The following is a 13,068-nucleotide window of genomic DNA, read 5'->3' as shown; positions in this document are numbered from 1 at the left end:
TCTTTAAGAAAAAACCCAACTGCTAAACATCCGTTCTGTCCCTTCCTGCTGTCCATCATCACTTATGCTATACTTCAGTACAGGCTAATTCACACTTAAGCTGTATTAATTTACATTTTTTTTTTCTGTTTCTGTTGTCAAACAAATCAACAAGCATAAAATAGCTATTTGATCATTGCTCTAAATGCTACCTGTTAACCAAGCTAACAATAAGTCCTGCACTGCTGCACTTAAATGTTTATCAAATCACTATTTTATGATCAGGTCTGACAAAATAAAACATTGATACACCTGCATTGTGTGATCGGCTGTACTGACATACACAGTAAGTGTTCACAGAGAAAGTTAAAGGTGAGATATGAGGCTGTAGATAAGGGATCAGAGAGAGAGTTATAAATCATGCTAATTCCTTTCAAAGATATTTTTCTGTCATGTGCACTTCTACTGTATAAGGCATGAGTAAACATGTTCATGTGTGCTTTCACACCTGCGCAGAAATCCCTATCAGCAGAAGCCACTTCTGTTGTTCGTCAGTTCTGTAATTGATGATCTGACATCCAGCCAGACTCGCGTGCCGATCAAATACTTTGGCAGGTTGGGAATCCCCCTCCATGCTCCAGTGATAGACGGCCGTATCCGTCACCAAGGCAACAGTGTTGACCGATATCCACTTCCAGAACATGACCTCCTCTGTCATAGTGTGGGCCTTCACCTTGCTCTTCATCTCAATGTTGAAGATCTGCAGCGTCTTGGCAGCTGAGGGGAGGTAAAGAAACAGAGGGAAGACGTGAGACAGACAGCGAGAAGACAGGTAGCGAGAGTTATCAGATTCAAAGTAGAGCTGGGTAATGTAATCTCTAATCAAAATCATGAGAATTTCACATATTTACCTCAACGATAACAAATTAATGATGTCTTATTTAACGCTGGTTACAAAATACCACTGTATTTACTACCTGTATGGCATTCTATAAAAACTACAACTACTAAAAATCTGTATCACATTTTCTGCTGAATTATTTATAATTAATATATTTAACTATTTATACTGGGCTATTTTTCCCTATTAAAAAGGAAAGCTGCATTCAAACTATTCGGTCTTTATGTATTAAAAACTATTTGGTATAAATAATGAACAGAAACAAAAACAATATTTCAACTGGAATGTAAATGAATTTGCGGAGGTTTGAGATAAGAGGCTGTTTTGTTTTGTTTGTGTTTTCAGAAGAAAGAAAAAATACACACACACACACACACACACACACACCCTTAGTGTGTGCTTCTTGTCGCAAACTATACCCTCACTGACCACCCATAAATCTTGATTTAAGAGGACAGCTCACAACTGCACACAATGAGGAAATATTTTACCCAACATAAGATATGTAGTTGAAGTCAGAAAGACTAGAAAGGCGCTATATAAGTACAGTCCATTTACCATTTACCATAAAGAGTGAAGCAAAATTTCCAGTCAGTTACTGATTTCTGGAAATGTAATCTGGTATCTGTGAATTTTCACTGTTCAAGCCAGCCCATTCAGTTCACCCAAATTATAAAAAGAAAACATATTTTTACTCACCTATATCTTGTGGTATCTAGCCACACATGTTTGATTTCTGTCTCTGAAATTCCTGCTGCCACCTCAATACAATAGAGGTAAAAGGAATTTTCTTTGTGGAGCTTACGGCATTGAAAAAGTACATATGAAAACAATTAAACAATGAAAGAAACAATGTAACTGCTACTCTGAATAATCCACAGACCTCCTTATGAACAGGTTTGAACGGAAGCCCTTTGAAACTATACTGAAACTAAACAGGACTACTTTTATTGGGACTATTTGCTTGGAGAAGAAAACTGTTGACAGCATGTTCTGTGGATTATTTAGAGTAACAGAGACATAGTTTCTGTAAAGAAATTGATGGTATTTTTTTAACTACTGTAACTACTGTTCAATGCTGTGAGCACCACAAACAATATTCTATTCACCTCCGCTGTAATGGGGCACCAGTGGAAATCTCAGACACAAATATCTCAAAACCTGGGCAAATAAATACATCTGTATAGCTAGATACCACTAGAGGACAGAGAAAGCACTACTCTGTACACAGTAACCTGGCTAACACTTCCTGGGTGCAGCTGACCTCTGGCTACAGAAAGCAGACAGCAGCTTTAAGAAGGTCATAATGACTAGCTGACTAAACTTGGAGATACTACGGGTTTTGGCTGAGCCATAATAATGTTTCTATGCTCTAGAATATTGTTGCTAGCCCTACATATACGTCCATTTACCAGTAAAGTTACATAGAAACAAACAGGTGAGGTAATACATGATTCAGGTGAATACTGGAGCTGTTGTGCAAACTGCCATGAGCACACACAGCTATGATGATACATTAATGGCATACCTTATACTGTATGCAGCGGGGAAAGATCTGAACGCTGGCACATGCTCACACAGGCGTGCAAAGACACACACACTTTTCTGTGTGTAATATCTGATGATGCATACCACGCATACAACCTTTACAGTATACAACAAGTCATGCCAACACACGTATAGTTCTCATAAAAGTAGGATATGTGCCAGCAGGTTAGGTCGGAGTAGGGGTGTGAGGCAATATACTGGCAGTAGAAGTAATTTCTAAACAACTTTTGATTGATTAGTGGTCAAAATAGCTCTGCGTACTTGAGAGGCGTATGTGGGAAGCTTTTATGAGAGAGACATGGCTACTGTATCATCACAACAGAGTGCCAGATGGGCAGACAGACAGAAAGCAACTCACCGTCTGAGAAATGACAGAAAGCAAGGGAGAAAAAGCAAAGTGTCAATCAGGTAAGAATGAGCAGACAAAGATAGACCAGAGGGAAAGGGCAAACAGGGGCATAGTATCCTCAGAGGGAGGGGGGAGGAGGGAGAGAGAGAAGCATTACAGGCAAATCATCCTGATCAGTGCTTGTGTTTGTGCTGTAAAGGCTAGATTCAGTGGCATAAAATCAATTTGCACAACCAATTTAGTACATTCAGGCAATAGAACTGAGTGCACTCTACATATTTACAGCATTGGCAGAGCATTCATTGCATGACCGTGGCATTCCCACAGCAATACTTGTTGATGGCTAAATCTGTTAAAACTTGAGAAAAATAAACAGTGTGAATCCCAGACTTCATTCTGGGAATTTAAACAACAAAAACAACCTCAGCGCTTGGTATAAAGCCATTAATAATACCAGCAAACAGTTTTTTCTCACAGCAACACAGTATTTCTCATCTAATAGCCAGTGGTGTGGCTGCCTGAATTTGTGTTGCTGTATGTATCACTGTATCACTGTATCAAATACTCTTACCTTTCAGGGCGATGACCTTGCTGGCGGGGTTCATGATGGCACTGTCGGCTGAGATTGGCCTCCTGATTGGGTTGGTGGGGTCGGACATGTCCACGATCACCACCTGGTTCTGCTCCCCCACCTTCTCTCTAATGCAGATGAACTTGTCCGACTCCATGGTCAGATAGCTGAACCCAATGTTGGCTGGGTTCACACCCATGTTCTGCAACTGGAAATAATAAAACAAAAAACAGTAACAATGAGCATCTTTACCCTAATGGAGTAACTTTACTTTAATCCTATTTAGCATTTAAAAGCAGTGTAATGCTTAATAAACTTTTTATAAACACACTAATGTAGTTATAAGCAGATAAAAGTACATTTTTGAAAGTTTATCAATGTGTTCATCAACAATTATAACTTAATAACTAGTTTTTGAATGATAACACAGTGTAACATAGCTGTAATGACATTTAAAGCAATAGTTCGACATTTTTGAGAAATATGTGGTTTCTGTCGGAGAGTTAGATGAGAAGATCGATACCACTCTCATGTCTGTACGGTAAATATGAAGCTACAGTCAGCAGCCAGTTAGCTAAGCTTAGCATAAAGACTGGAAGCAGAACACCTAGCCTGGCTCTGTCCAAGAGTAACAAAAGCCGCCTAACAGCACCTCTAAAGCTCACTAATTAGCATGTTATATCTCGTTTGTTTAATTCGTACAAAAAACTAATTATCAAAACGATAATTCCCTGTTTGAACTATTTCTTTGGAAACTTCCTGGAGTCTCTTCTGGTTGCCTGCCAACTGCTCCCAGTCGTGAACAAGACTTCCCCATTAAATGGCGAATTGTCCTTTTCACTCTTCGGTTTAGGATTAAAGAAACATGATACAAAGTGTTAATTAGTGAGCTTAAGAGGTGCTGGAAGGCGGCTTTTGTTGCTTTCTGTGCTGTTTTGTTGATAAATACATTAATAAACACTTATGTTTATATATCTGGTGCTACAAACTTTTTACTCATTGTTTATTGCTTATAAATTACTTATAAATTCTAAAGAGGCAGAGTCTTACCTGATAATAATTGGACAGGACGAGCTATGAGTTAGTATTTGCCTTGTAGTTTTAATAGTGGTCGAACCAAAACACATTAAATTAATGAAAACATAGAAAATTTCTCCATTATAGTGTGCCAATAGTTTCCTACATTTGGACTAAATGTAAAACTCAGCTAGAAGTGGAATATTCCAACGTAATAGAGTTATAAGACTTCTGAAGGAGTCTCGCCTCCATCACGACAACAGAAAAATGCAGTGGGAAAATATAGATGGCAGCAGCTGACATTCGCCTTGCAGGGGGAAAAAGCAGCCAGTGGTGGACCAAAACGGTGTTTAGATTAAAATAGCAGCAGGTCTGTTCCAATTTTCCAGGGATATTCTTTAAGGTGGTTATCCAGACAGGAGGTCTGGTGGTACACAGAGCCAAGCGTGGGCACACAGTGGACAACAGGAAGTTAACTCAACAGAGCTTTATTTTACACTCTTATTATAGCTGCTAATAGTCTCCTGGATTTACTGAAGCATTCTGATGTTTGATGACAGATGTTTTTTTTACTTGCACTGCCATTATTATAACCATCATCACATCCCAATTATACTGAAAAAGTACAGCGTTACTTTATTTCAGCAAAGCCTGTGATTAAACCCTAACACTGCATTTAATCATCTATGTAAGCAGCCAGCTGTAAAGAAGTTAAATTATCACTAGATTATTCAGCCTAAACCAGTTTCACTAAAGAAAATCCCCAATAGAGATCCACTGAAATCAGGAATAAATTAGAATATTTTAATAAAGCACCATCGGCAAATCCAATTCATTATTCAGCATATTTACTTTTCTAATGAAAAGAAGTAAGATGCAACAAGATACAACAGACAAAGAACCAAGCTGATGTCAATTTCTGACCTAATAAACACTCTACCAAGGTTAACAGCCGCTGAACAGAAGAATTATTGTGCACATTGTCAAACTAACTATGAACTGAGAGGGCAGACCGAAAAATGCACTCTCCCTCTGATGATTGAAGTGACTGCATTATGCTGTCTGAGGCAAGCGGAAAGGAATCCTTATGCTCATCACAAGGACTGCACTATCTTGCAGTTGGCTGGTACAGCAGGACTACAAATCATGACTGCTGAGCCATTTAAATCATGTCATCTACAAAACAGGAAGGATGTATCACTCATCAGTCTGGGCTGGACAGAGGGGTTCAGATGAGAGAAGCTGTTTTCCAGCAAGTAAAGTTCTTTCATTAATTATATGCAAGAAATAGCATTTTGAGATTTTCAATTACACAAGGTAGGGTTGGAAGATAATGTAAAGCTGTACTAATAAATATTTTTTGTATTAACAGTGGATCAAATCACTATGTTTAATGTGAAAGGAGTCACTTAGTGACAAACCCACAGAGAATTATATCCAAATTATTCCAAACCCTGTTATCATCAACCCTATGTTCAGCAGCAATTAATGCAGCTTTAATATTGTTTTATGACCTTCTGCTGTCCAAGCAAACTGAAAATAAAATATTACAAAATTTGTTTGTTTATTCATTTTAGTTTTTCACAAGTTGAGTTTGTTCTCATGCAATCTAGGAACCCATCGGCTATCGCCTGATGACGATTAAGCCTCTGGGGGTAATGGCCAATGTTTCGGGGCTTCTGGTGTAGCCAGTGGATATCCGGATAACGAATAATGGATATAACTCTTCCGTGCGCCGGCCATTGTTTACATTCTGATTAGCAATCTTGGAATCCATCGGCTATTGTATATGATGACGATTTGAATGCAGATAAATTAAAACTTTTAAAAAACTAATCTCTAGGGTTCCGAGATTGATAAACTAAATCGCCGTCAGACAATAGCCAGTGGGTTCTGAGACTGTATTTCGGCCAATGCATTCAGCCTCTTTTGCTCTCCACGCGGACTGCAAATCAAAGCCCACTCAAACGCGATTGGTCAATACTACTCGGACTACAAACGGAAACCAGAACGCTTCTGATACCAAAATCTTGTCCCTTGCCTATAGATTCTGCATTCATATGCAGATATCAGTTTATAGAGATTAGCTCTGATGTACTGCATAACAGTGGAAAACAATTCATTTCTTTGAACATCAATTTAAAGCCTCTTTCTGACTTTTTATAGACCAAATGATTAATCAAGAAAATAATTGGCAGATTAATCCATAGTGAAAATAATAGTTAGTTGAAGCCCTGCTTCATCCATATGATTTTGCATACATTAACCTTATCTAAATACATATGAATAATGAATATCAGAAAATATCCTTATTAATATTGTGATAATGATTTCAACCATACCACTCAGCCACAATTCAATGTAAAGTTGGTATCTGTTAGTTATGGGGACATACAAGATAAAGGATCCTTGAAGAGGCCACAGAGAAGACCTGAGGGAGGACTGGAGCCATATGCTGCATCTCCTCAAGACTGCCAAAACTATCTCTGGGAGGAAAGGGGAGGGAAACCACAATAAAGATAGTGGGGGAGAAAATAATGTTGGGAATGAAAGGAGAAGCTAAAAACAGAAGGATAAGAGCTAGGTCTGTATAGTGCAGTTCCAGTAACACAGGGCTTTGGCAATATACCGTTCAGGGTGGGGCAACTGACTCACCGGAAGACACCCCCCCCCGCACTCCTAAGTAGAACATTCCAGATTAAAATCCCACTTTAACTACAACCTACTGTCTCCATTGACCCATAAACTACCTCTAGTAATACATTAATACATGTTCACACACACAGACTCCTATAAGTCCTCTTCCCTAAACTGCTGAGATGAACATCACAAAAACAGCATTACTATAACAAAGGCAGTAGAACTTCACTGATGATACAGCGTTGACGGTATTTGGTGAGTCATAGACTGGGTGGATGCATTGCTGAGGCACTGACACGTCGCATCAGCAGCTGAGCGTTTTGGGTTCACCAGGAGATTACACAAGCACAATTAAAACTGAGGAAAGCAGCAAAAAGATAAGGAAGTGTTGCTACCTCACGTTCTTGCACAAGCGGTAGGTATAGGTTAGGTATGTAGCCTATAGATTGTATATAGTATAGGTGATCATGAAAACCTTAAAGCTGCTGTAATCAATATTTTATATTAACAATGGATCAAATGAATATGAGTAAGTGAAATTGGTCACTCACAGTGATAAACCCACAGACAATTGTCACCCAACTCTTTTTAGTTCCGCTCAGCTCTGCAGAATTTTATAGCATCTTTCAGCTCATTGTTTTGGTTTTCTGGCCCGCAACTTGTTTTGGTTCACTCTCACGGCTCTCATAGCATCATTTGTGGCAGCAGCAGACAGCTGTTTATAGTGAAAAAGTCTAAAAATGTTCTGTGCCCAGCAGAATAAACAGCAGACAGACAAAGTTAGCATTTAGCTGCTAAAGAGCCTGATATTTTCCTCAGGAGGTGGTGGAGACCAAAGCAGAGCTAAAAAGGAGAGGGAATATTGGACTTACTTTCATCAGTGGACAGAAACACGACTCCAAATGAATGCTAATGTTGCTGCATATCTGCTGGATGAGTAAAGTAACAACTAACACGTTTGCCATATAACTTAAAAGATAATATGACAGTGTTGTGTTTCCAGCTTGTTTCCAGTGAAACAATAAAGCCAAAAAATCAGTTTAGAGCTGATACAATTACTTGAGCAATAGAAAATTATTTGGCAACTGTTTTGAAAATCAAGTAATCATTTCAGTCATTTTCAAGCAAAACTGCCAAACATTCACTAGATTTGATGCTTTTCTTTGTTATATATGACAGTAAACTGAATATCTTTGGATTTTGGAATGATGGCCGGAAAAAAAAATAATTTAAAGATTTCATCTTGGGCTCTGGGAAATTATAATGGGACATTTTTAACTATTTTCTGACATTTTACAGACAAAACAATTAATCAAATTATCTAGAAAATAATCTGTAAATTAATCATCAATGAAAATAACTGTTACAGCCCTAGATCAGTTATTATAGGTTTAACAGTCTGTGACTCATGTAACATAACACAATCACACAATGTGCATATTGTATGTGTGAATGACTGCTCTTTCAATGCATTCATGAGTTTTGGTGACCAGACACTGCTGCGGTCACAGATATGTTCTGTTAGACTGAGTTAGACTGCTCTGTCATCCTGCTTTCTATCCTGATGTGATTTGCCGGACTTAAATAGGGCCTGCTTACCTCATCTGTCTGTCACACGCATTGGTTTGATGTGGTGGCATCATTTCATCAGTATAGACACAGCAGCACACCAGGATGTTCGGCCACAGAGCAGCAGGTTGGACTCTCCTAACTCAACTTCGACAGGACAATATTCAGGCACTTCGGAGCTGCAGGACATTTTTGCACTTACACAGGCTGCTACAATACGTAGGCCGCAGCACTGACAACCAGCAGCAGAGCCACATAAGCTGTAAATGACTCTCACTTTAGCACTTTCATAATTCAACACACCATTCCCTGCCCTTGTCTTCCTTCATCTTGCCACCAACATAATCCAGACAATTTAAAACACTGTTTGGAGGCCACAGTGATGTAGCCTACATTCAGCTCCACACATCCAACTAGGCAACTGATCCATTTGGTCAATTAATGACACACTTTGACGTGCTCATACACAGCCTGGACCTTGGATCATAAATCATACCAAAGTAAACAAGCAAAGAGGACAAAGAGTAATGATGGAGGGAGACTATACCACATAGCTAGATGCTAATGACAGTGTAAGGTAGGCAGGCAATCCATAGCTACTGGTGTGGAGTGACAAAATGAATACTACTGAATCTCTCACAGCTAAAACATTAGCTCTGAGATCCAGGCTTCATCCTCCACATCTGTATTAAAACCCAGAGTTGTGTTAAAGAACTGTTTTGAGTGAAATAACCAAGATATTTGGAGCATTTGGTTTTCTCTTTATCTCATGCAACCGCTAGTTCAACAGGCTGGTACCTTATCATGAAGCTGAGTCCATGTTACACTGAGCTGTAAATACCAGGCCAAGAAAAAAAAAAAGCTAAACAACTTGAGGCCCAAAGTCTTGGGTTTGCAAATTCCAAGCATTTTTCACTCTGCTGGAGTCACCTAGATTCACAGAGGGATACAACTGGGGCAGAGCTGGGATTTTACAGCAGAGGTGGAACGTAAAGCAGTCTGCTGCTTATCATCAAGGCTAGATTTTCTTAGGAGATGTATAAGGGAAAGGTATGCGCTGTTGAGAGCAATTTGAACTAACAACCCAGGCATTGCCAGGTACTGCACTGCCCTCCATCAGCGAGCAACAGTGTACCAGTCCTGTCAGTGAGGAGAGGAGCCTGGTAGCCTGCAAGCTCTTTTGGCCAGCACAGTTTTTTGGTGGATAAAGGATCTTTGGCTGACGAATGCGGGGCTACTGGCCAGAGGAAGGGAGCAGAGATAGAGGGGGGTGGGGGCTCTGTGCTTTTTTTCTAGTGAAAGGCCATTTCACTGCCTGCTGTTACCATAACAACAGGCTACAGACAGGGGAGGTGGAGGGGTGCGTCACAAAGTTTCTCTTTTGGCTGCAAGACACCAAGCACTGGGGCTGCTATGGGACAACGATTAACAAAGTCCATACCAGCGGACAAAAGGGGTGCATAGTGGAAATAGTTCCTCCACAGATGACCAAATAACTGGCTGTTTGTTTTCCTTTTTTGTCCACAAATTGTAAAAGGGCATTTAATGATGGGGGGGGGGTTCAACCAAGAGACTGCCTATGAAAGACTATGGGGCCTTTGCTAGTCTGTCATGTTCATGTTGATCATTTTGAAGCTGCACAGATGCTCCTCTGACATGAAAATACCAGAAGTATAGCTGGGAGACACACCAAATTGGTATAATATTGATGCTGTATATGAAACTAGATTTAATATGAGATTTTGGTTATTGCAATGTCAAGATATTGCTCAAATAATGTGTTTTTCTGTTCTTACAGCTAAGTGATGCATTTTTTCAATGTATTTAACTGTAACTGGTTGCGTGCAAAATAAATGCTTCTACTTGTTCACACACACACCTACTCTAAAAGGACACCGTCTAAAAACACCTCACATTATCATTAGGCCTACATTTTCAACATATTATGATGATTCTGTAAGTTACGCCCGCAGCTCAGCGCAGAACTGGACATTTGCTGAGACACGGACTAGTGTTGTTGGTGTTGAAGGTTACAAAGTAGGAATCCGTTGCTGCAGGACATGACAACAACATGGTAGCCACAAAGCTCGAGCGCAAGTGCCATTCAGGTCTCAGTTACAATGTAACCACCAACAGCTGAGCTCAGTTGTCTGCAACTGCAAAGTGTCAAAACACCGCAGTTTGCATCGGCGCGGACTGGAAATGACAGCGGCGTTTTTCCTCTTGAAGGGGAAAAACTGCGGCGTATCCACACACACACACACACACACACACACACACACCGGTCCGCATTGGAGCTGTATACGATCTGACTGGTCAATTTTTACAAGTCATCATCTGCCCGGCAGGAGAAAACTAGGCCTGTAGCTATATTGAGCACCACCCTGCAGCCCTATTTCAGATTCCATTTAAATGCGACATGTGCCGTGTGTGTGCGGACCTACATGGGCGAGGAGCTGCGCAAAAAGAAATGAGCTGAGATTCATTTTAGGGCTTTTCTGCGTCTGCTTACCTGCAGATGTTCCTGAAATCGTATCGGCAGTATCTGAGCCATTTCTGGAGGATTTCTCTTTCTGAAGAATCCGTGAGGAAGGAAAGGGGAAGGGGACAGCAGGAGGAATAGAGGTGATCTTGTTCTGTTTGTGCCCTAAACGTCCCCAAAAGTCAAATATGATGGGCAGTAGTAGGTAGTCAGGGTGGCTTGCGTTGGTATCACACGAATGCTATGACTGCTCCCATTCAGTAGCCCCCCTACACCAGTCCTGAATCAGAAACTCCGCACCTCCGCTAAGAAAACTAGTCCACTTCAACTACTACTGAGCCCCGCGTGTAAACCAGTTCCTCCTCGAGCCATGTAAGGATACAGGGTTGTCCTAAAAGTCCGCGCTGAGTTATTGCATGTGTTTACTTCGCATAAGCAGCCCGTGTCGTGGATTTTTGTTTTCTTCTCAGAGCTGTCAATACAAGCGGTCGGATGTGCATTTTGTACTCCTCCGCCACAGCCCCTTCCCCCTTCCTTTCCACCAACTTCGGAATCAGGGCTCGTGACAAGCGCCCCACCTTTGCATGATTTCTACAAAGTCAAACACACACACACACACCCGTCTTCCCAAAAAGTGTGTTGTATGGATGACGTATAGATCTGTACTAGAGAGGACTGCTGAAATTGCATCTTTTTTATACTTATACAGGCTCTCATCTACGGCCCTCTACTCTCATCATCATCGTCATCATCATCATTTTTCATTAAGCCTGGTGAGCAGCAGGTTGTGCACAGTTGAAAAAATATATGAAAAAACAAACATTGTTTCTGTCATGCATTGCACTCAATGTGTTATTAAGAAAAACATTCTGGCCTTATACAATGTTAAATGCATATGATGAGACTGACTGTGGACATATTTTTGCACATATAAAAAATGGAAAACAGAATCAGAAATACTTTATAAACAGTATTTAAAAAAATCAGTGTTTTGTCTATTTAAAAGTCATAATCATTTAGACCAGAAGCTATCAGTTTGCGGTTGGTCAGACAGATACTTCCATTTGAAATCAACAAAGGCCTTTAAATGAATGATGTGAGTCAGTATTACACACAGGATGTGGACAGCACAGACATCATTTGAAATCAATTACTACTGTTCCAAAGAATCTGACTTCCACGATACAGTTTTAACTTCCTCATTTGAGAAACATGATTTGTTTAGATGTAAGTTTATATGGAAGGAAAGAATTAGGTGCTGCATAGACATTTAATGATCACCCTGGCAAGTACTGTAGCTAGTTGATCCTATCAATACACATAAAGTTGTAACATGTTAAGAATAAAAACTCCTTGTGTTTACAGTATTTAAATCTTTTTATACGGCTAATAAAGCAGATGATATGTTAAGTCCTGTTATACCTAGTGATAGACCAGTGGCAGTAGGTCTCCATGACATTATAGTTTATTAATTTTTTTTTTTTTTTATGAAAATCTCTAACTTGGAGCGTCCTGGTGACCTAGCTTTTTAGACACTGGCTATGTAATGTAAATGTTCGGCCAGGGATCTTTGTTGCATGCGATCCCCCATTTCCTGTCATCTCTCTACTCGCTCTACCTAATGAAAGCAAAAATCTATAATTTAAAATGGAATTGAGTCTGAGTGAACAAATTAAAAAGACGTCATTGTTACTAAGTGATTCTGTACTGTATGTTGCAAATCACACAATGTTGTTGGGTTCAGGATCCTGAAAATATATCAGTTTTTCATCCCAGCAGTAATCCTGTAACAGAGCTAGATGACCTTCATCCACCTGCTAAATTACACTGGCTCCAGGAAGTTATTTGGTACTCATTTCACCGGCCTATGCAAATACAGCAGCTACAGTTGAAGGAGCCTCTGCAGCCTGTACTGAAATCTCCAGCGTAATAAGATTAGACAACTTGAAACTGTGTTATTACTGTAAAAACACAAGTCAGCTCTAAAAACTAAAAGACATAATATTATGACA

At 39.9% G+C, this 13,068-nt stretch overlaps 1 protein-coding gene across 4 annotated transcripts in view; it reads right to left on the bottom strand.

Annotated features, from left to right (window-relative positions):
- The window catches only part of cltcl1 (clathrin, heavy chain-like 1), a 30,531-nt gene extending 19,006 nt beyond the window's left edge, over positions 1-11,525 (bottom strand). For 2 of the 4 annotated variants that reach the window (XM_044195083.1, XM_044195086.1), the window contains exons 1-3: positions 11,087-11,524; positions 3,349-3,556; positions 488-756 (exon numbers count right to left, since the gene is read on the bottom strand). In XM_044195083.1, coding sequence (XP_044051018.1) covers positions 488-756; positions 3,349-3,556; positions 11,087-11,128 — 519 coding nt within the window. In that variant the 5' untranslated portion in view covers positions 11,129-11,524. Of the gene's footprint in view, positions 1-487; positions 757-2,786; positions 2,790-3,348; positions 3,557-11,086 lie in introns of all 4 variants that reach the window. The other 2 variants (XM_044195082.1, XM_044195084.1) reach the window with 2 other exon arrangements.
- Positions 11,526-13,068: the final 1,543 nt, after the last annotated feature.

This window comes from Siniperca chuatsi, linkage group LG5 (genome assembly GCF_020085105.1).
Source record: "Siniperca chuatsi isolate FFG_IHB_CAS linkage group LG5, ASM2008510v1, whole genome shotgun sequence".
NCBI lineage: Eukaryota > Metazoa > Chordata > Actinopteri > Centrarchiformes > Sinipercidae > Siniperca > Siniperca chuatsi.
The sequence above is the reverse complement of the archived record's forward strand: the minus strand, read 5'-3'. Positions and strand labels throughout refer to the sequence as shown.